Source organism: Trachurus trachurus (assembly GCF_905171665.1).
Source record: "Trachurus trachurus genome assembly, chromosome: 18".
Lineage (NCBI taxonomy): Eukaryota > Metazoa > Chordata > Actinopteri > Carangiformes > Carangidae > Trachurus > Trachurus trachurus.
In genome coordinates, this window is record NC_139909.1 from 28,137,372 (window position 1) to 28,162,666 (window position 25,295).

The 25,295-nt window shown below is 41.6% G+C and overlaps 1 protein-coding gene across 5 annotated transcripts in view; it reads right to left on the reverse strand.

Annotated features, from left to right (window-relative positions):
• Positions 1-25,295, reverse strand: part of LOC311001766 (receptor-type tyrosine-protein phosphatase delta) — a gene marked incomplete at its 5' end in the record, with an annotated part of 99,879 nt that overhangs the window by 69,761 nt on the left and 4,823 nt on the right. For all 5 annotated transcript variants that reach the window (XM_083992901.1, XM_083992900.1, XM_083992904.1 and 2 more), the window contains 2 exons: positions 4,247-4,388; positions 6,370-6,515. In XM_083992901.1, coding sequence (XP_083849027.1) covers positions 4,247-4,388; positions 6,370-6,515 — 288 coding nt within the window. The remainder of the gene's footprint in view (positions 1-4,246; positions 4,389-6,369; positions 6,516-25,295) is intronic.

Sequence of the window (25,295 nt, forward strand, 5' to 3'; positions counted from 1 at the left end):
TTTTCTTTTACTGACACGGGAAGACAAGTTTGATAGTCCTAGATATTGTAAAAGGATAAATCAGTACCAATCATGCCTCATAGGGAACCAGACATTTCAGTTATACAATTCCTTTAGACATAAAAAAAAATACTGTTTCAAGAAGTTAAGAGTCTCCGTTTTGTGTTTGCGAAAAGAGTTAAGCTCCTACAGTGAGTCAGCATGTTTCCACGGCACCATTTCTTTGAGGAAAAATGTATTTTTCTAACAAAATTGAGTGTTCCATGTGGCAGCCCAGGTCTTGCCATTTATAAAGCGCCGGCCAGTAAACCAGAGAATTGTATGGTAGCTGCCGGCCCCCTACTCTCCTTTTCGCAAGCCACTGATCACAAGCACAGTAATTTTACAATGGTCACTTGCTTCATCCCCACTGCATCCCTTGCTCCGCCAGTCCGAGACAGCTGACACAGCGTTTATCTTCCAAGGCAATTTGAGCACACGGACCAGCTTTTGTTCATCGCTCTCTCTGCTCTTGTTAAAAGGAAGGCATTACATATTTAGAAAATGGTACAGAAGAAGGACACAGATGACAGTGGGTAGGATTAAGCATTCAATTTTGAGTTTTTTTTTTTAATCAGTTATTCCACACTTTTCTGTAGGATTTTGCTATGCAGGCAGCTCCCTGCAGTTAACGTTGACCTGTATTTCATGGACATGAGTTCACTCGGCTTAGAATATAAATTAAGCAGCTGTGGAAACTATTTTTCTCATAACAGTGACAAAGAGCTGAGTGCATACATTGTCTATGAAAAATTACTTATCATGTAGCAGCTCTTTCATTGTATGTGGAAAGATCTGTCTCGGCTACACGGCTTTGACCGTGCCACTGCACCATTCCATACAAATGGAAATGATGCATTCTGTTTTTCCGTCACAGGAGAGTGGCTTCCCATTTTCCACTCCCACTGTCAAGTTGTGCACAGCTGCATAAGTTTGCACGCTTGTGTGTGGGGCACAGGAAATGGCTGTTGACAGCATAATGGGAGTATGAGGATGCAATATAAATCCTTAATCATGCCTGAATCATGAACTGCAGCACTCAAATGCACACATCATTCTGCTGCAAATAACTTTTCTGGCAGAGAGTCTGGACCCCAGCTTGTTTTGGCTGTATTTTCAGACATTTTTATTCTAAATAATGGCCAAATGGTGCAAAGATTTCCCACTGTACTTGCATTTTTTCTGACAGAAGCACATTGATAGGCTACATTAGATCAAAAATTACTTCACTGAAATCATATCTAGCCATGACACCCAAAATGTGCTGTTCCTTCATTTTAATCTTCTTAACTCCTTCCTGTCTTTCTCAATCACCAGGCAAATAGAGACAACCCTTATTCAGAGACATGTTGTATCTGAGCCAGATCGTCTCCTAGTTACAGGACCAATATGTAGGATTTATGGGGATCTGTTGGCAGAAATGGAATTTGATATTCATATCTATCATGTGTTATAGTGTAGAATCACCTTTAACTACATTTGTGTTTTTTGTAGGGTTTAAATAAGCCCTTCATATCTACACATAGAGCTCACCATGGTAGACTGGACAAACCAACCACTGCCAGATGCCACTAGATTCAATGCACTGGTTCTACTGGACCAAAACAAAGGATGCAAAAAGAAAAAGTGAGATAGAAAAACCTGTACCTCATGTCATGGCTTGGCAGATTTGACTTGGAACATCATTACGTTTCAGGATTCGCCTTTCATGCAAATTGCTTCTCTAAGCCTGGAAGTTCATTACTAATGGTGCTTCCCATCAAGTTGGAGGCACATCCGAATACTAATATCCCCCAGTACTTTGGATTTGTCACCTCGAGTCCCCTCTCCTCGTAGCATGGCAATTACAACAATGTGCTTTTCCTTCATGGAATTAGGCATCACTCCCTGTGGCGAGCTTCCCACAACAGATGCTTTGCAGTCGTTTCCACAGACCATTGGAGCCTAAATGAACTAAACGAACAGACACTTTATATGTATTAGGCCTGGTGTAGTCGCACTCATCTTTGTTTTCTTATTTATTTATCTCTCTGATCCCGCATTAGACATTTGTGTGCAAGTTTTGGTTTTCTCCACTAAAAGAGCCAAAGATGGAGAGAAATCAATTCTGTTGCTCACAATGACAGATCAAGGTGCACTATGATGAGTAGCAAAGCAGCAACTGTAGTCAGTGTACTGTATTGTAGGTATTTTGGTAGTACATAACTGTTTGGTCTCGTAAATAATATATAATGCATGGTTGAGGTAACCTGGTGTAACCCTACCAAGCTCATACAGGTCTCTAGTCTGACTGCAGAGTTCCTGTTTGCTCCCCACTTCCTGGGAGTCAAATACGTCCTTGTCTCTGGGAAGGGAGGAAATTGATTTGACTGCATTATGGAGGTCTACAACAACTACAAGTTATAACCTCTAGTGCAAAGACCTGAATTGTGAACTCAAATTATAGTTATATTTTATTTTACCACAATAATCCTTGATACCTTTGTTGGCATTGTTTTCTTTGTATTTATGTTTCTATATTTTATGTGCAGCTGCTATTAAAGCTGTGCATACAATATTTCCTTGCTAAGACTAACCAGACACCAGTCTAGCAAATGCAAATGCTCAGACTGGGTATAGGTTGGATCCCTACAGTGTCATAGCAAGTGGTGATAGATGCTACTGAAAACGACCTATGGTTATTTACAAATCTCGCAGATTATTGCCGAAATCATTCACAAAGCCAATATTTTTGGTTTTTGTGTTTCCACAGAAGGCAATGCGACATCAGGGAGCACACCTTTAAAATCACCAAAGCTGAAAAAGAAAAGCTTATTCAATTTTTTTTTGGTCCGTGATAGGCCCCTACTCACCTTCAATACATTGATGGGAAAGGAGAGTGAGCAGAAGAGCAAAATGGAAATGGTAATAAACATGCTAATGCTAGGCCGTGGAGCCGGGAAGAGCAGCTTCTTCCCGTCCCTCAGCTATCTGTTGGTGTGTGTGTGTGTGTGTGTGTGTGTGTGTGTGTGTGTGTGTGTGTGTGAGGGAAAAAAAAGAAGAGATAGAGCGAGAGCGAAAGGAAAGACGAAATGTGCACAATATTGCATGTGAGAGCACACACACAAATACACACACTTTGTGCTTCAGAGTAAACAGGAGAGAGCTGCATGTGAACGTGCCACCTTTCTCTTTCAATCGGCCCCTGGAGACAGTGCAAAGGGCCTTTTGTTGGCTCATTGGTGAGATAAGAAGCAGGGGAGGAGGGGTTTCACAGTCTCGCAGAGCCAGCTTTTTTTCTATAGGATGGAAGCACCCCTCTCAATAGGAACTCATTTGCCATGTTGTGTAATTGTGGTACATAATGGAGCACACCTCATTCAGGCAGCCCAAGGCTTTTTTTCTAAAGCCATTTTCTCTTTTCACAGCCAAACAAGTCATGTTTTAGAGAGATATTATGCAGCCTTTTGAGCTCAGGGCCGCCACATATTTGCTTTAGAATGGAATGTTGTGTGTAATCAAGATAAAATTTTGCTCAGTGCTTATTATAAAAGAGCCACTGTCAACCAACTTGATATTTGTCATCTGACTTTTATTCTCTCTGCTTGCTGGAAGTAAACAAAGTGGCTGACCTTTCCCGCCTGGATTGTTAAATGTGTGTGCAGAGGAGTGCTGGGTATTAACAGCCACTGGTCACTGAGAGATACCGGCCTTGAAGCAACCTGAGACCAGAATACTAGCATAAACAATATACTGTATGCTTGTTAATCACATGAGCATCCACCGCTTTATTTTCTACATGGTCAAACGGATATCAAAGCTGAAGTGCAGAGATGAAAAATGACTGATTTGAAAATTATTGCCGAGCTTTTCCATTAAACCACCGCAGGCTAGGAATAGATGGCTATTTGCATAATTTAACTGGCATCTTAATTATTGTGTCAGGAATCTGCATGCAAATGACTTAAGTCACTTAGAAATGGAAACTTACTTGGCTAAATGGCTAATGGACTAAATCTTATCAAGTTAGAATACACAACGTGACTGTAACCAGAGTCTCTAATTGGGTTTGACTGTGTGGTGTGACAGTGAGAAACAAAGAAAAGAGGACAGGACAGACATAAAACAAGTAAATGCAAGCTTACCTGGTTAGCTGGGAGAAAAAGGGCATGTTAGTGGTGTGTGTGTTTGTTTTCTTTCGGGGGGGGGGTTGCTGAGAAGGACCTACCACGTAAAACAGTGAGTCTGGTGGTAGCGCTCGTCTCTCCAACACTGTTGGAGGCGACGCATTCATATATGGCTTCGTCTCGTGGCGTGCGCAATGGCTGAATTCTTAGCACTGAACCAGAGCCGTCATCGAACTCAATCACCTGCAGGTGCGAGAGACAGGATATGTTAAAGGAGATTTTTTTGTTCACAATGGGGGAGGGACCTTCTGCAGAAATTAAAGAACAAACAGACATAAAGAACAAAACTACTGAAGACATTTGGCTAAGGACACTGATGGTGACTGACACAAGGTGCTTCCTATGACATAAACAGACGTTGCTGCCTACCTTGCATTGAGCCCTAGTGATTTTGTGTGGATTTGTGAATATTGTGGCTATATACTGTACAAGTGCATCAGGATCTGTGCATTATTTAGATAACATGGAAGTGGTTAGCAAATTAGTTTGTTTTACTGTTATATCTTATTTGCTGTAGGTATGTAGTAGATCCATTTTGTCATGTGCTGACATGTACATGGACTAGATCTGATGTGTAATTTAACATTGTTGTTGCATTATTTGGTACAATAACTGATGCGGCTGACTAACTTTAAGAATGGGGAAGGTTATTAGAAAGCTTTTGTTTGGATATAGGCCTGAGGAGTAAATTTAAAATCTGAATATGTCCCACTCTTAAAGTTAACACTCTATCTCTTGAAAAATGCATCACACTGGATTGTGTCAATGGGACAGAAACAAGCACAAACAGTTAAAAGTGGCTTGATAAAAACGGTTACGGACAGTTGTACCATGGAGTGAGATAGTGGTACAAAAGACAGGACCGACTGTATTGGATGAACGACACATAAAATGCTCACAAACAGGTGTTTGTTGTAGCTTATTCAGCTATTTTTGCATGCTACATATTGTATACTCACTGAGTTTAGAAAGCCCTGTGTCATAACTCAATGTCTTTTAAGCATAGAGGTAGATTTCAATAAAGATAGGCCTGAGGCCTCTGCTTCACACACATACTCCCACACACCACCACACACACACACATACATACACACACACACAATCACACAGAGGCCTACAGGTACCAACATTTTTAAACTTCACAATATATCTGTGCACGTGTTAGTTGACAATTAACTTTCATTGCATTGGCCGAGCTACAGCGGCGTTGGCATTCAAGCTGACAGCAGGTGATGAAATAACAGCCTCCTTTCTTAGCCAGATCTGAAGAGCGAATTAGAAAGGAAGTTGCGAGCGTTTGAAAAGGAAATGGGTTTTTGTTAGAAGATGAGGCTGCAGTACGTGATTGAATGGGTGTGGAATGGTGGCAGCCAGAAAGCCCAGTGAGGCAACGAACAAATTAAAATTAGTGTGTTAGCATTCAGCACGTCGTGCAACGCAAACGCGATGAACTCTGATAAGATTAGATTTCTGTGGGCATGAGACGCAAATAAGAGGCGGGAAGAGGTCTCCAAGCTCTGTTAAGCCGTTGCCGCTGTGCAGTAGCAAGCAAATATGGCATCTAGAGCAGAGCAAAAAAGAAAAAAAAAAAAAAGTGACACCATTATGGTCCCGAGGAGTGACACAGAAATTAATAGAAATCTTATCAGTGTTCTGCGATGATGTTATTTCTCATGGGTATTGAGCCCAAGTGCAGATTAAAGCTGACCAGAAATCAAAGCTTCAGCCAAAATAAGGAGGGTAGGACATGCATTTAGATAAAGATGCCACGAAGCAAAAGGATATTTCGAAGTGAAAGTGCTACTTCCCCCTTCACTTTGCATAAAGCTGGCAAATGTGGCATGATGCTAATGTAGGTATCTGGGTCACACCACAAGTTGTTTTTTCTTTTTTTCTTTTTTTCCATCCAATTGCTCTTTTCTTGTTTTTTATTTAATTACAAATCTGTCCTCCGATCTTTTGTGTACTAGCTCATTAAAACTCATGCATGTTTAAAAGGCTGGCCAGCATGATTATTAGAGCCTGCTAATGCATGGTGGCATGTCAGGGCGAAAAGCAAGTGAGCGAGGCTTGGCGCGATGGATTATGTGCAAGCAGAGCCAAAAGCAGTGCTGAGCATTCTCATTTTGTCGAGCATTTTACATCAGAACAATAGACCTAATACCTCAAATCTCTGGTTGCTGACTTTCTTCCCCTTCTTGTTCCACACAATCTTCGGCCGTGGATCTCCTGTAGCTTGGCAGATGAAGGACGCCACGCCTCCTTGCACGCCTGTTTGGTCATTGGGGGTTCTTAAAAACTTTGGTGGTGCTGGAGAGAGACAGAAACAGAACAAAAGATAACAAAAATAGTTAGCGAGCAAGCTAAGCATTACAGACAGAGCAATTAATCTCTCTTATCAAGCCACACGGCACAAAGTAACAAAGTTGCAGATTTCAGCATGTGGCCGTTAAGAGGATTGTCTTTGGAGGTCAAGACAAGAGATTGTACTGACTTTATTGTGCGAGTGGAAACAGTTGATCAGTGGCTGAGATCAGAAGTAAAAGGACAGAGGTCTCGGGAGCAAAATGTACAAAGCATTTTATCTTGACCCTGGAAGTCTGAAATCTCCTCTGAATGATATTCAGTGATAAACAGGCTGCCTCTCAGGAAGAATTTGCTCTGGCAGATTTGTTGGATCTTTGTGGTTTGAAGGTCAATCGTTGGAGAACAGACATAAGATGATATACTTGATGTTTAATTTGTTCTGATATGTGGCAAGCTTGGTTTTGGGTGTGAGTTTTTTTAGACTGTAGCGGTTGGGTCATTGATGCAAACTTCTTTTTTTTCAGTTCAGTTTCAGAGACAGTTTTTCGGTTCAGTGGGAGACAACACTAATCTTCAGAAAACCAACAATCGGAGCGGTGGCTGTGCCCCACGCAAATGGGACACGCACCTGATAAGGTCCTTGCAATGCTCTGATTGGCGATGTAAGCATTCTGTTGCTCCTAATTGGTCCCTCAATTCAGCACAACAAGTCAAGTGTAAAGGCAGTGAGGATAAAAATGCTAAAAATGCAGGGGAGTGAAGGTGAGGGAACAGCAGAGTGGAACAGTGTTTGCTTTGTGTGGATGGCGTGGACATTCCCTTCTACACTGCACAATAGCATTTGTTCAGGCTCTGATCTCCATATCAGTGAAGAACGCTGCATCCCCGTTCCTGCAGTTTGATTTTTAGAGAAACAGTCTGTTAACCAAAATGACAATTCTGTTTTTTAACTTTTAACTTAACTCATTTGCCTAAAAATCAAATGATCACATAAATGCGATTCGTAATCAAAGGAACCTGTCTCTTCCTGATGATAGTTTGATTGTGAGATTTACATTCCGGTTTTATCGTGACGATCAAGGCTTATAATTTCAGTAGCAATAATGTCATTTGCTAAGTTCGACCCCCTAGTGTTTCCCTCTGAAGCTTGAGTGCCAGCTTCAGTGGGAGGTGTAGCTCCATCTGTCCCCCTGTGGAGCAACTGTTTGCCTTTTATCAATCACTTCAGCAGGCCATTAGTGGCCACACAGCTGCGGTAATGCTACCCATCTGAATCACCTCATCTGTGTGTGTGAGAATGTGCGATTGTGCTTGTTCGCGTGCCTGACCCCCCGCCCCTCCCCCCTCGCCCAGCAGCAGCGGCAGCAGCAGCGGCGGCAGCAGCGGCGCTGTGAGAGAGCGACAAATTAACCTGCAGGATTGGTGGAGAGGTGACATAAGATGTGTGGTCAGCAATCAACAGGACCAACAGATAACAGGCAAGCAGCTGGGCTTCCACTGGGCAAATGAGTCTGGGAAATCACCTGATTGCCTCATGACATGCACACGGTCTTGAGCGCATACACACATTAACAAACAGACACACACACACACACACACACACACACTTCTGCTAGAATCTCTCTCTCATTCACCGTCTGACAGCTCCGACAGGTGGGCAGCAGAGTTGACACTGTGTAATTTGTACACGGCAAAAAGCACCATTATATCTGCATTTGCGCCTTATCTCATTGACTCGGCTTGGGTGTGGTACACACTGGCATCCAGCCAAGAGGGTGCTGATGGGTAATTGATATGCTATTGGGGCTGTTTTCGCTCCGGGGCCATCCATTACGGCTCAGTGCGTCTCCCCGCGCCGGCTGTGATAGACTGCTACGACATGTACGGCAGATCAGCACTGGAGGTGAGGGGAAGGAGGTGAATTGGGAGGGGCGGCGGGGTGGGGATTCATCGCACAATGTGGAGTGATTGAGGCGTGACATGGAGGTAATGGTGTTTTCACAGACATGGCCGCTGATATCACCATCATACCCCCATTTTAGGTCTGCCACTGACAAACATCCATTTTGGTCGACTCCTTGGATGGCTTCAGGTCGACAGAGACTGATTGAAACCTTGAGTTTCTCTGAACAATGACACGTCTCGCGCCTTGACAACAACCAAAAAGATACAGTCCGTGAACAAACATCGCACAAACAAATCGTACAATCTCATTCGCTGCAAAGACCCTGTGATTTGTGTTGGCAAAGTCTTTGTCTATACGGCATCATACCATCACAACAGTAAATTGTTTGTCTAATTGGGAGTTGTTTGCCCCTTGGCCATATTATTTTTCTGATAAAAAAAAAACATTTATACTTATTAACATGGAAGTAGAGTTACAGTGTGTGGACAAATCATACTCACTGAATCCAAACCAGCCATTAAAAGCTCTTGTTACCTTTGCGGCATGCTGCATCTCCTTTGAGAGGTAACCATGATCTGCATGAATTAATACAGTGGCTAGGCACCTCTTAATCCACCGCTAAGCTGTTGCCAGAAAACAAATGAGAAGTGTAAAGCCAGTCACAAGCTAAAAGGTTAGTGACATGGGCCTGTGCCTGCTCTCCCTTGAGGTCATTATGTAACCTTCTTCTCTTTGCTGCTCTGTAAAGGAGGAAGCTCTTCATAGCATCCCACTGCTCTGTTTTACATGGATCAATGCTATGCTGATAATTGGCTGGCTGAAAGCCTTTACTGTTCTCTACAACACCCATGTCCACGGGGATGAGGGGGCAGACTCTAAGTGTATATTTCTTAATGGATAGATATAAATGGAAATTGGAAGTCTTCAACCATGTGGGTGGTACAAAAACGGATCTTGAAAGTTTTGCAGTTGCTGCTTCTGTATACTGTCCTCATCACTTAGAGTTCTATTCTCATTTAAGAACTCACATGAAGTTGTTGGAAGCCATTACCACACTGGGTCAGTAAGGTTGTATTCCCTTTCACCCTAAGTCTAGGCTTAATGTTCCCACAGAAATATCTGTGCAACAGAGTACTGGTCTGTGATCAACCCCTTTTGATTGAAGTCGTTTTGCTACTTAGCTGATTTTGTAAACGGCATCAAGATGGTAAAAAGTTTGTTGACTTGTACTGAAAAGGAAAAATGCAATTGATCTCCAGAGACATTTCTATTACTTATGTCAAAGACTAGAATTGTCCAAAACAAAGGCAGTTACACCAGACCAAAGAGGAGGGGGCAATGGCTGGTGGCCTCCACACTGCTGTGCAACACTGGGCTTCAGTGAAGCTGCTGTGGCCAAGCTCTGTTTGAAGAGCTAGCATCATGACACACACTTATATAACAAGCTTCAAGATTCTGACCTTGACTTTGCAGGTTTGCATGTTTTTGTATTTGTTGAGTTGAACTATCAGAGAACTAAAAGCCTCCGCTCTGTAGAGATGTTGATGTGATGTTTGATACCTGTTGCAGAGACGGACTAAGTCAAGTGGACTCCATGTAACTGGATGCTGGAGCTAATGATATCAAATTTTTCTCTCGTGATGCAGAACTCAAAGGACGGTTGGGTTCAGAGCATCTTCCGGATCTGCATTCATTACAAGTTTGTTTGATATTGGCTTAACTCACAGCCAAACATTGCATTTAAAAACTGTTCTCAAGGAGATCAGAGTCTTGGTTTCATTCATAATGGCCAAAACATTTCAAGTCATCAGGACTCTGCCATAGACTAAAGTTTGATCTGCCAAGCCATTAAAGAGTATGAATCAAAGAGTGGAGAGAGGAACATTAATAAACCGACTTTCAGTTGGAACCTCTATTCGGCACAGACACCAGTCCAAGATGGCTCGGTTTTCACAATTATACTGACTGACATATTCAATTTCATTTGCATGAAAGGGGCCATTTCCTCTCTGAATCTTTAACTTGCAGGGTGAGGTGGGGTTGTGGAGGGCGATAATTAATCCTAACACATTGGGTGTCACTCTGCAAATACCCTGCTCCATTTTGGACATACGGGTGGAAGAAAAGAGCATTTAAAGATGCCATTAACCTCATTCAACATCTTTAAGCCCCAGCATATCAATTCTATAATATTGATGAATTGTCACAATGGCAGCAACTGGCACAAATTGGACTGAAAGGAGTGGCTAATGTTGTGAGAGGGCAAAAGTCTAGTGTAGTGTATGTGCCTAGGATATTTGACTTTATGGAAAGTCTGAAAGTCCATTGCAGAAATATCATTATCATAGTATTTGAATAAATAAAGGTACAGAGATATGGTTTTGTTGGTGAGTGTGAATGTTGTTGTGTATGTGCCATTTCAAAAGCAACACCCTCTCTATGGATTAATTAACTGTCTATACACTGTTTAGAAACATCTGACCCCATGCCAAAAAGAAAACAGACTGTAGTTCTGCAGACACACAAACACAGCGATAAACAATGCAAAAAAAATATGAGGGGAAAAAAACTGAGAGAAGATAAACCACACATACCAATCAATGGAACAAACATGAGCATGAACCATTTTCTTGGGGCACTACACAGCTCTCTATCTGCAGCATTATGATAAAAAATTGTCTTTTGTAATGCAGTGGAAACAAACTCCACATTGTATGTGCTCACAAAGGGTCTAGGCAGAAAGAAAGAAAAGGAATTGGAGCTTAATTAGAACTGTTGGCTGATTTGCATTGCATGCTCATCGGTAATCTTGCCTTAAATGGAAACTGAAATTCTTATTGCAATTAGTGATTACTTGAAAAGGGATATGGCCCCCGAATGATTGTTAATTACTGGATCAGGAATAGTACATTAATTCACTGCAGAGGTTTTAATGCAGTGCAATGATGGGGACCCGCTCTTCCATCAATATTGTGCTGCTTGTCACACATAATGAAGTTCATAATACAAGCCTTCTCCCACACTGCTCCCCCTTCCCAACTGCTTAAATGTGCTCTCTAAGCAAAATTCATAAGTCATTATGTAAAACTAATTCAATAGAATATACAAGAATGCAGCTTAATGACACATTAATACTGAGACTGCATATGGATAGTAGGGCTGCAGGTCCATTTTATGATAGGGTCAGGGTCTCTTATTTGGCTCATAAGCCGCAGAGAGTCTCCCTTGAATAAATAAATGCATTTCATCACTTAACAGCATTGCTTCAAAGGCAGGAAAACTACAGCATGCATTATAATACACAACTCACCAGTGTATTCTCCTTGCCAAATATTCTGCCCAATGACTAAGGTTGCAGAAATCATATTCCAAAGGGACTTTCTTAACCCCAGTCAGTGTGTATTACTCATGCTCAGTGGCACTGCAATGCAAGGTCTGAGCTTCTGGCTATGGCTCTGCAGGAGTTAGGCCACTTTTGCACAGACAACAGCAACAGCTTCAAAAAGAATGGTTAATGCTCCCGTCCCACATTCAACACGCTGACAGATTCTCTGACAAGACGGGAGGATGGAGAGGAAAAGGCTCCAGAGGTGCACGAGTACAACCTATCATGCACATGAGCATGCACGCTCAGACACACGGTCTCCCGGGTGTTAGAATATTCTCGCTGGATACGGGAACATTGCAAATGGGTGAACAACATTAATAAATTGAAGAGTGTGGGACAATAGAAAATTCTGGAAGGTTCCATTAAATAAATATAAAGGGTTATTTATGGAACTGTGCTGAGCTTCTTAGCCTGTGTTTCATGGGATAAGATGGAAGCTGAAAGGCTTCCTTATTCAATTATCATTGTAGATTCATAAAGGCAGAAACCTTTCAGTTCTCCAATGACAGCTACATCAGTGATGTGGTCTCTTCACTGGTTTATTACAATGTTTGCAGAGGGAAATTTGTCCCTTCTCTACCTCTCTCTCTCTCTCTCGACTAGACGCACACACGTACATAGACACACACACACACACACACACACACACATACACTGCCGTCTCCCACGGGACACATTAGCGAGGTAGAAGGATCCAGTTTGTCACTTAATAAAACGGCCCACTCAAACAGATGGCTTTGTTCAAACGGCCCCCAACGCTTTAAAAGCTGGAACTGAATCGTTGCTGTGGCAAATCAGACACATGAAAGCCCACCTCCCTTTGCGGTGGAAACCAAACAGAAGGAAACATATAAATATTGAATTGCGCCACTGTCGGCGCAAGACTGTGCGCCCGAGGGTAAATAAAAGAAAAAAGACTGAGAGGAGGGGGAGTGAGGTGGAAAAGACGAGACCCTCCTGTCGGAAATTCTGAACATCTGGGCTGAGGTTGTCAAACGCTGATGCAAAATAATACAGAGGCTTCACTTTCAATAAGACTTCATTTTCATCTCCTCTCATTCATTACGTGTTCATTTGTGTATGAATACACAAATCTGGAGCCAATTCGTGTGTGACCATTTGAGGAAAAAACAGTCAAGCAAGAAGTATGAAATTTGGATTTGTTTGTCTTGTTTGTTTTTCCTCCAACGTCTGGAAAAAAGAAAGAACACAGATAAGTAATTCTAATTGTGCAGGCTTACTCTGTTTGGTAGTCAGCGCAGTCTATTTGCAAAAAGTTAATTATCTGATAGGATAGGCAGTGGCAGCCACTAACACAGAAAGCCATTCGTTCATTCTGTTATCCACTCAGCAATGGAACGATTTATTAAATGGCAGAGCTGCAGCAAAATGGCCAGTAGTTATCACGCTGGGGCTGCACTGACTTGAAAAGATGTTAAAAATGGCAGAAGTGATAAACAGTCTTTGGCCATGTCAGCTTACTGCCAATGTAATGTCATGTGTAGATACTAAGAGAACATGATTTGGTATGATTCTCATGCTTCTGCTGCACATGTGACGTTCATGTTACGTGAGATTGATAAGGAAATATCACCATGACAGCACGTGCAGATGACAATCTCCAAAGCTGCCAGCTTTCCACTACATTTATTATAAATCAAAAGATATGGATGGGAAAAGTGGAATGGAAAATCAAATAAGCAACATATTCAACTTGCCCTATTCACTATGCTCAGGCCTGTCCTATTTCTTTACAGCATAAACTTCACATAATTGTCTTTGCCCTCAACCACGGAGCGGAAAAGCTTGCCTCATATTTGTCTCTGTAGGAGCAGAGATGGATTATGTAGCAAATCATTCCAGGGATTCGACATTGTATATTTAAACGGACTCTAATTTTATGGATAAGTAGTGCCAAGCCATTTCCGATAGATGCCAGTTGTCAGGCCATAAGAAGTGACACTTTCCCTGCACTGTTTTCTCAGGCGCTTACAGGCAAACTAGCTCATGCTCCAGCAATCCTGCATGATGGCAACTGGCTTCCTTTCAGCGGCTCAGATATCCTGCAAATGTTCCTAAGTTCAGCAAACCAGGTTACACCTAAATCGAGCTTTTTTGGGGGAAAAAATAAGTGGGCCTTCCACGTCTACTGTACATTCAGACATCAAAATTAAAACGCAGTTTGCCAGAACCCCAGAAAGAGGAATTTCTCGGCACAGTTCTCATTGCCACTAGCTGTAGTCATGGCTATCCTCAAAACAAAATCCCATTACAAAGAATATGCAAGGGAGGTACCTCACTCAAGGACCAAAGTGACCTTTCACAGACCACAAATTTTATGCAGCAGTGAAGGAAAGTATTGCATATAAAAGAGATGAAGAAAAATGGTAGTAATTGAAACATTTTTTCAGTAGAAATCACCTTTTCCTTTTTGAAGCCAACAATGAGTGAGAGTAGCTTTGGATCATTCTGGAAACTCTCAATGACACACACATATTCAGAAGATGTGATAAACTGTAAGTATAGTGTTTTTGTGCCTTTTTTGTAATGTTATGCATGAAGCTGCTAACTCTAAATGCTTAATAAATAAAACTGAAGCTATACTACTTAATTTCCTAATCACAATGCGTATATATACTCTGCTCATAATGCTGTCGATTCACCATTTGCCAGCTGCTCCCTGGTTAATGTGATTTTATTAAAGTCAAAGTTTCATAAAAACATTAATTAATATGAATTAAATAATTTTTTGTGGTCAAAATATTGCCTCTCGGCTGCTGCATTTGACACAATATAAGTCAAAATGCCACATAATTGTCACCATTAATTACGTTGAAATGATTATTCTTTTTGTCAGTGTTTTAATTACATTTTAATTAGTTTGTTTTACATTAAATGAGTGACATGCAATACTGCAGGATAACGCATTAGCTGTGTATTAGTGGGTTGTTTTTGTTAGCTACACATTATTAATATGTCTCCAACTAAACCACATGCAGTAAATCTAAGTTGAGGTCTTTGAATTCTTAATTGCAAACCCCCGAAGAAAACAGTTGAGTCGGTGTGTGTGGCTATGTCTTTGAAGAGCTACAGATGGGAAACAAATGAGGGCGGGTGGTATCGGGGTCAGGCTGGCGTATGGGGCTTTTCACTTGGAAACAAACAGTGCAGTGTCACCCCAGGAGCAAAAAACAACAACCCTCAGGGGACGTAATTAAAATAATCCAGTGAAATTAAGTGCTTCAGATCACTTTTGAAAGGCTCTTTCTTGATGTGTGTGGATGTGGGGATGATTCATCAGCAGACGAGTAGAAGTGTAAAGAGGATGACGACGCGTGTGTGTGCCGTCTCTGTCTGTTTACAGTGTGTGGGTGTTTCTAGCTACAGTACTTGGGCTTTTGAGACACTTTTTTCAGGTGTATTCATTAAATGCATTAACCTCTTTGGAAATGTTCTATAACTTTACAAAGCTGGTTCTAACATCCTTTGTTTAACAAAGACTCAACTTTATGTCGAAGTCCCTCTTAATGGTGGTTAATCCAAAAACTATTTAGGCAAGAATACTGTCAACACTACAGATGGACTACATTATATCTGATTTCTAAATCTCGTATACGCAAAAGAGAAAAAGTGAAAACAAACAAAAAAGAAGCTTTATACTCAATACTAGTAATAACTTCATGAAAACCTCATGCATAAATAAAAGGCTAGAGCTTCTTGTGATTCATGAATACTATATATTTCCAGCTGTGTTTGTCATGTATACTATGTATTTCTAGCTGTGTTCCCATCAGCTATTTAATTGAATATTTTGTTATTTCTTAAAGACTGCATGAAAAGAAAGGGGGTAGATTTCTAAAGACCAGGGTTCTGTTTAGGGTACAAGGCCGTTGGGGACCGGAGATGTGGCCTCTGGACTGATGGACTTGATTACTCTTCTCTTCTTAGTCCTTTTCACCCCTCGCCAAACTGAGCCTCGGTTGACAGAGCGAGAGGGTACACAAAGGCGTCGGCCTCAAGTGCAAATGTTTGCCAGCAGTAATGGGCTCTAGTCCACTGGGCAAGTGGATGTGTGTGGCACTTATGTGTGTATTAAGTGTATGGATATACGCATCGTACTCTACAGACAGCATGTAATTGTGGGTCTAGACAATGCACTTGTGTATTTATGAGGGGAGCGTGTTGTACTGTTCATAAATTTGCAAGTTAAGGGACAAATTCCCCTATAAAATATAAAGACCTATTGATCTACAATTCCTTTTTCACAGTTGCCTGGATTATTCTAAAAGCACACCTGTGAGTAATGGCTGGGTCTATTGGTTTTTAATGTGGAGTAGTGAAACAGTGAGGGAGAGAGTAAAAAGCCAATGACATTGTCACAAAATGCCACAAGGTACCATTGTCCCTCGGTAAGTAATGACTTCATCCGTTTTCTCACATAGATTAAAGGTTAAATAGTAAGCCGGCACATTGACTCGGCATGATTGTTAACTTCATGAATATTCTACGAAATTAAGTGCACTTAAGCCCATAAAGTGAACACAATGTGACTGATTTTTCAACTTAAGGCAAGTCATCCCGATAGGCCGTTGTAACTACTGACAGAGTAGCTGTTATTTGTCATCTGGATTATATCCAGATTAAATCAAGTAAGATTAGACAGTAAAAGTTACAAGTTATACCCAGAAATGAATTGGACTAAATCCTTCTTAATGTGAGGATCACCTTAATGTGCTGTATGTAGTAGTTTCTGTGAGGTAAGGTAATCTTATATACAGTACCTATCCAAAGTACCTGCATCACTTCAAGATACTTACTGTAACATCTTGTGTAGTCAGATATTGACTCTAGTGAAGTTTTATCCACATATTTGTCCCTGGATAAGAGTTGTTCTCTATTTTTCTCTAATGTTCTTTTCCTGACCATTTTTATTATAGTAATAATCATACTGTACATTAGTAAATTGATATAATTACATTGTAACTTCCATGTGTCCCAGTTAAAATTATATATTTTCACCACGGGAAAACCATCAGGGAAGTTATTACAGAACAGAAAAAGCAACATTATAAACAAAATTCTCTACAATGCCGCAATGATTATTGTTTAAGGCAAAGGGATCTAAAATCCTGCATCTGTGTAATGATGTGGTAAATAGTAGAGGAATTATGTTTCTAGCAGAGCTCTCCTTGATGTGCTTCTGAAGCAGATACTTTCACTCTGCAGCGTGTAAGGTGAGTCTGCTGTCATTAATCATTCCACAGGTGCAGGGGCATTGTCAGAAGCCATACGTCCCTTTGCCATTTCAACCTGAGAGGAAAGTAGAATGGTGGGGAGGCAGTGGGGTGGGGGGGTAGAGGGGGGTCTGGCTGAACACGTCCATAAAAAACAATTTCCCTTCTCCTTCTTCTTCTGCACTGAATTTGTCAGGAGGGGGAACGAAGTCCAGATTAATTAAATTCCATTTTGTGGTCATCTTCGTTTTTGTTTTTTTTCCTCCTTCCATGACTCTTTTCTTTTTCTTTGTGTGCCTACAGTCCTTACAGCTATCCCGGCACCATTTATCACGTTGCCATCTCGACAGTGCCTTCCCCCTTCCTTGCTGGGAAGCCATTAGAGCATCTCTGCATCATGGCAGCCAGATTGCATTCCGGTCCCCACTCGCGACATTTATCATCTTTTGTCCTAACTTTTTATCTGCCCCTGCCCTGTGTGAAGCCCTATCTGCAATGCCCACTATAATGAAACTCTGGGAGGTGAAGCTCAAGTAAATAACCTAATTAAACCTAGCAAACAGGGACAAAGGTGAAAAATGCACAAAAGGCCTTTTGTGAGAATGCCAGTGGAGGAACACTCACAGATGGCAGCGAGGAAGTCGAAGCAGTGATGTGGCACAATGCCCATACCACCTTCTCATCTCTGTATTTATAGTACTCCTAGTGGTGCTGTTGTTTTGTCCAAAGATGTCCTCTTTATGTGATTTGGAACAACATAATATGACAGCTTATATTTTCCAACAAAGCACTGATTATACATCAAGAAATAAGCAATGTAAAGAAATGAATCCTTGTGTACAAGAGGGAAATATCTCTGTGATAAGACCAAAACACCGAATAATGGACGCAAGAGAAAATCTATCCTTCCTCCTCACTCCTTTTCACTCCTCTCTAATTCTTAAGCAAAAGTAGAGCCAACTCTGATTGGTCTCATTAGGGACAAAATGAAGAATGCCAAGCGTCATAATTATCGACACAGTGCTGCAAACAGTACCTAGTCGATACAGCAAAATGTCAGGAGGGCATTAGTGGCCAATTATTAATCCATATCAAGCTGGGGTGGACAATTTAATTATCACCTAATCGATATTTTCAGATCTTGTACAGATGTAGAGCAGTGACCGGGTGGATAGATCTGCTTTCTGAGAAGCCCTGTGTTGGGTGGGAAGTAGGAGGCAGTTGGGAACAGTGCAGGACTGCAGCAAACAGGAACGTGCTTTTCTGCATGCATGACCAAGGGCACACTCTACGGCTTCCTGAAGTGATGGACACCAGCTCCAGTCTACCTGAATACATTACAGCCAGAATAAAAAGAAGCAGATACTGTACTGTACTAAGCTAAAAAAGCTTTCTTCTCTCCTGCAGTTGGATGCTCAACAAGCTTTAGTGCCAGTCTGTGGCTGCTTTGACTTTGATTTTTGCTCATTAACTGACTCAAACCCAAATTTTGCTCTCTTGTTGTGACGCTGTCACCAAAAGCGACCTTGACCAAAGGTACGACTCGGTGCTCATTATGGCCTGGTGCTTCTCCGACTTTGTCATTTACTAGCAAGCTTCAAACAAGCCAGTGCATGATGCAGGAGTGCTGTGTTGATGAAAAAGGGCCCCAGAAAGATGCCATTATTTGTGTGGCTTTTATTAGCAACTTGCCCATAATAGTCTATCATTGGCAGTAATATTGCTTACTTTCTGTTGGTACTCTCTGTGTTCTCGATGCAGCCTGAATAATTACTCTCATTGTACCTGAAACAAACTATCTCAAATAATGTCAGTCAAGCCTTTGTGCGAGTGATGAAACAAAATGAATGCTGTGTAACGGGCCCTTGTGGATTTCAAAGACGCCACACAAAGAGGCATGGCAAAACAAAAGTGGCTGTCTTCCACGAGATAGCAGTCATCTTGAGATAAGAATACCCTCTCATGATTCTGTTTTGCTTTTTTGTTTGCTATTATTGTGACTCCCATCTCTGTCCCTGAATCGCTTTAGTCACTATGCATCCAATTGATTACTACTAAGTCTCCTGGACCTGGGTTATTTTCACTGCTTATTGCCTTACAGTCTGTTGCATTGGATTACGATTTTAACAGAAGATTGCATTTTCAGCCCAATTTTTCCCATCCCAGAACACAGTATAGACCTAGATTATTCTTCAATTTCATCTCCAATAATGCTTCAGCTTCCATTTGCCATAACAATAATGAAATCATCATAATAGTGATGAGAACGACACCGCCAGCCAATAGTCAGTCAACCAAAGTGCTTCCCGTTGTGCGCACAAATAAAAACTCACTTAATTCATGCAGCCTTGCGATGTTGACTCGCCACTTTTGATGGAAGTTGGTTGAAGTTAAATTTAATGATTAATACTTTCTAGATAAAAGTTGACATTTTTCATTGTGTGTGACGAGACACGAAAAAAGATCAAAATGTGACATTCAATCCCAAACTGCAATATCTTTAATCTGTTTACCTTTGACTTTCATTACCAAATTTCAGATCCTTAAAAAAGGGGGTTGAGATCATTTCATAAGATGTCAGGAACTTAATCATATCTGTAGGATTAAAGTTGTAGGCTCCAGGATTACTTTTTTGGAAATTATCTTTGAGCTCTGGAAAAGAAAAAAAAAAGATGAGTTGTGACTAAGCAGTGAAGAAACATAAAAGAAACCCTTGTAACCCATATTAGCTTTGCCTTTCCTTTATTCATATCACCTCATCTGGTTTGAATTCCTTTGAAAGTCAGTCCATCCATTCTTGTAGTTAATCTCCATCTAAGCTCTTTCTCTCCTGTCTTTAAGTGTCTTGTCTATATACCCACTGCTGCTCTGTCAGTGTACCTTAGCATGTTGAGATTGTGTGGCATTTTACACACTGATTTTATTTGTATTCATGTATTCTGATGAATTTATCGATAACTGTTCCTGTCATCTCTCTCATTTGTATACAGTACTGTAAATGTAGCACATCACTGAGGCAGACATCAGAGAATACTTATTTTTAGCAGAGGTCAAAGTGGATTTTCCAGACCATCTGATCAGTGGTGCTCTTTGTCAGTAATGGAGAATGAAAGCATATTATTACAGATATGCCATGTTGTCCATCTCTTGGTTCCATTAGATGTTCAGTACTGTATGTGTGTGGAGAACAGTACTATTTTTATACATGCATACCTCTCAGCCTATGGGTTTGTACACAACTGTGCATTGCTCCTCTTGTTAGCATACATGCTGTATGCCTGAGGATCACATACCACTAGCTGTACGTGGGAGGGTGTAGAATAAGATGGATGTACTAGCATGTTTACACAGGTTTGTGTCCTCTGTCACACATTGAAATTACATTAAATTGCACTGCAGAAAGCTCTTCAATCATAATGATATTATTTTAATCTAGGTGCATATCAAACCAAATACACTGCTTGAGACTGAGATTCAAAATAATTCTGTATTATAAAGGGTGAGAACCTTTTTACGCTGATTTTGATCCAACGTTGTGGTATTACAAACAACATTTCATTGTGTTTTTATATGCAATGATATTCTATCTATCTATCTATCTATCTATCTATCTATCTATCTATCTATCTATCTATCTATCTATCTATCTATCTATCTATCTATCTATCTATCTATCTATCTATCTATCTATCTATCTATCTATCTATCTATCTATCTATCTATATATCTGTAGGGCCAGTAGTGTCCTTAGCACTTACAAGTATCTCATCTCATCTCATCTCATCTCATCTCATCTCATCTCATCTCATCTCATGGTGTTTAACCAGGCCACTGAGTAGCCCCTTGCACCTGCTAACTGAGTAATGTCTCCTGGGCGTTTCCATTCTCCTCCCACTGGAGTTGGCCTAATTTGACCAAAGATACAAATAAGGCCGTCCCTGTGGGACTTAATGGCAAAACTACAGCTTATCCTTTCCGTGGACATCTCTCCTTGAATAATCACAACGGGGGAAAAGCACAGCCAATTACATTGCTCCGTGTAATGAGAGGCAACAGATCATGCGGTGTGAAATTTCTGTCTTACCCAAGCAGTGGCAGGAGGGAGAGGGAGAGAGTAAAAAAGGAATCTCTGCGAGACTCTCTGATCATGTGTTATTTTTCCCCTCTCTGAGGAGCAGGAGGGAAAGAGTAGGAAAATCTTATTTGGAAGGTGTACTTAAAGAAATCCATGTAGGCATAAATCCTGACATCATCAAGTCTACTCAGCAGCCTTCTCCCCTCTTTCCCCACGCCTCTGTATGCACTCGCTGCAGCTAACTATCAGACTGAGGGAGAAATAAAAGAGTAGCAGGACTGCAAGAAGAGCGAATGAGATCAAACCTAAGAGGACTAAAGTTTAGTGATGAAACATGCTGGATTGCGTGTTCACCTTCACATCGCCTTTAACATTCAAAGGGATGGAGAGAAACCAGATAAGGTATTTCATTCTGAGGCAAATGACCACTCCACCTCGGATTCTGCTGTCTGACTACATCTCTGTTGCACATTAATTATCTACATTTAACTTGAAATATCCTTCATCACGACTCAAGTGATGGAGGGGACTGCGGTAATTAATTAGTTGATGAGAGAATGATGAATGACATGCAAGATGGCACCAAGGGAGTATTAAAGCTAAGGAGAAACAGACTGTTCATGGATGTTATGATGGATGCTGTATAAACACCTTGTAAATGTCCAGGGACCCCTTCAGTAATTGTGTGTGTGTGTGGGAGAATGCATATCCCATGTTCCACAGTGTGATGGGATGGGCACTTAGAGAGCTGCACCATTAGAAACAAGGCCTTGGCTCAGTTTCAACTGGAAAAGCCTATGGGTCTGGCTGTGGCGTGAGAGCACTTTCACCTCTCAACGGAGGCTTTCATTCTCATTTGCCATAACTAATACACCACACTAAAGCTGTGTGTCACAATAAATCTCTGCTCCTCAAATGGCATGACTCATTTGATGGCACAGAGAAGCCAAAGAGGGAGCCAGCATAAGTTGCAGAGTGTGCGCGAGTAAGTGCACAAGAGAGTGAGTTAATGAGTGAGCAAGCAAACAAACAAGCGAGAGGGCGGGGTGATGGAGAAGAGTGACAGATGTAGTGTGCGAGCGAGCGTTAGGTGAGAAAGACAGCTCTGCAAAGACGGACTGAGCACTCACTCCATCACTCGGCCCAATGTAAATCAGCTGTGACAAAAGGAGCTTAGGGCATAAAGATTCCCAATCGGCATCAGCGCTGCAGAGTGCTGTAGGTAAGAAGGTGGGGTTGTAAGCTTTCTGGCTGGGATTGAGAGATTGCCCCAAGGCAACTCCATGGAGATGAATGGTTTAGTCCATTAACCCCAGTGCAGAATCTCAACATACCCCACAGGCACACAAATGTGCTGTGCTGAGATCAGTGCAATGTGTCGCACTCTTAAGACCCCTGGTGTGAGACCAAAGCTCTGGCCCAGGGCCAGGTGTTAACCACACAAGCACATACACACAACCACACACACACACAGAAGCATAAATTCAGGGTAGAGAGAATTCAAAAGCACTTTTTCTAATGGAACAGTTATGTATTATAAAAGTGCAGAACAACACATCCCCTCCCTCCAAACACGTGGAGTCAGGAGGCAGGATTCACTCCCTCACACAGACTGATGCTTTCAGCAATATCCAGGTGGCTCTTTTATTTTCAGGAAGATGATTAATTAATAGAAGAAACAAATAAATCCTGCCGCCGTGCAGGCTCAGTCCTACTGTACATCTGCCTTTCCGCTCTATAGTTTTCAATTCACCAGTTTTGCTTGTGGGACACAGAATACAGACTAGTTCTGGGAGTCAGTGTGTAACTGAGTGAATGCCATGTGCTTAACATGTATGATATGGTGCTGATACTCACTGTGACTGTAATCAGAGGTCTGCTGCACTAAGCAAAATCTTACTCTGCAAAATTGATTAATAAGCCATGAAGGTATTGCAGACAAAGTCATGCTTTACAGTATCTGAACCTGCAGCCAATGACCATTTATTCTGAGCTACCTGTGTGCAGCACGTGCTTAATGAGTCAGTCCACAGTAGATAAATCAGCCGCCACTGCAGGATTGCGCTTGAGACAATTTCCAGTCGCGCTGACTTGTATTTTAAATCACAATCCCTGGCCATCCTGTCCGTGTGACATCCCTAGCCCAGGTACATGCATGTGTAGATGACGCATAGCCTCGCTCTTTATTGTTCACTGCGGTAAAACATCATCAGTGCTGCATCGCCGTTGCTGCAGCCACGGCATCAATCTATTAATTGCACCGTCACTGTGGCAATGTCATGAAACACCTGCATTGTTATACAGTTCACTGGCATGGCGTATGGACGCTGATCAGATTTAGTACATATGCCAGCAATGCTCGAATCATGCCAAGTATAAGCCCAGCAGATGCAAAACAGCTGGCATTGTGCTCAGCTCACCGGCTGATCCCGGCTTCAAAGGCATGCTACAAGGTACCCTTTGTGTGAGAGAGAGGGAGACGGTGTAAGTATAGAAATCTAGTCTGGTGCAGTGTTAACATGGCCCTCTATTGTTGTTTTGTTTTTTACTGCGTTTTAAACATTCAAACGACAGATAAGAAGGCACCAGGCTGAAATCCATACCATTACACAGTATGATAGATCCAGTCACCTCATGTAGAAGTATTCAAATATATGGATTGAGAGAAAAGGATTCTTGGAATTTTTTGAGTGCCATTCCAGTACATTTACACTTTGGCTCATATGGCTCTTTTGTCTTGTCAATATTCCCACTCTGAGATATGAATGGCACAGAATGACTAAATTGCCCCACCATTTTCAAGTCAATGTGTCTTGGAGACATAAGTGCACTTAGATATAGCATTAGTGGCTTGGGGCTAGCCTTTAATTACCTGCATCTGGGCCTGTACAACATCTTCATATTGTATGTGATTATTTTCTTTTCTTGAAAGTGGGAGGCACAGGACTGTGGTGAAAATTGCTTGGCTTTTGTGTGATTCTGTGGTCTAAGTGCAAAGGCAAAATGACTACAATCCATAGATGAAGCTAATGGCCTTAAATAATACACTTGGGTGTAGTTGCCAGAGAAATCGGCATTCATGGAGTTAATCATGGGCCTGATACAACCTTTAGACATAATTGCACAGCACATTGTTGACATGGAGTTGGTTCAGGCATTCTCAGCCAAAGAAAATGATAATGACTTCTTACTCATTTCGTTCAACCTGCAAGCAAGAAGCATCTTGCATAGCGCTGATAACATTGTTTTATCTCAGATTCCCAGTCTTGTCACAAGGTCTTCATCCAAACAACTAGATGGTAATTAAGTGCTGGCACACTCAGCCGAAGGTGTTTGCACCACATTTATTTGAAGTGTGAACATGATGCGTAGTGCCTCCTCTCTGTAGATGTTGATGCCGCTTTTTTAAAGATGTACTGTACTAAGACACGTTTTGAAATGAACGAGTGGAGCCAACAATGAGATTTCCACTTGAGCAGTGTCCGGCAGAATGATGAACGAGGTGGTAGACTGTGGGAGGGGATTGCAGCGATTTAAAAGTTGGACCAAAACAGCTACGAGTTCTGCTCACCTCCTGCTTTAATGTCATTTTCTGTGGATACACAAACATGTTAGGTATGTGTTTATTTGTGTGTCGAATTCAATGTGTACCAGGCAGTGTGTGGGGGAGACGAATGTAGGCTGCAGCTCCTAAGAGTACATAGTGTGCGTTCATATGTGAATTAATGTGCCTGTGTGTGCACGTGCACGTGTGTGTGTGTGTGTGGTTTGTATGTAAGCACTGTGTGGGTATAAGTGTAAAAGCGAATGGAATAGACTCAATTTAAATCAAATTAGCATGCAGGCAAATTAAGCAGAGGGATTTAATTTGAGCTGTTGTAAAAATGCTAATTCCAGTACAGCCCGGAAGCTCATATGCAAATACAACACTATTTTACAATAATTCATATTAGGCCAGGCATGCATAAAACACACATATTACAGCCTGATGTCATCTGGGGAATAGAGTATCATTAGCTTTTGGACTTGCTACAAGGTGATCCTGTTGAGGGGGACTGTGTGTGTGTATGTGTGTGTGTGTGTGTGTATGTGCGTGAGTGTGCATGTTTTGGGGACTTGGTCCATTCATCTGTATGTATCAACAGTGTGGCTGCTTGATTGCATTTCAGGATAACACTGT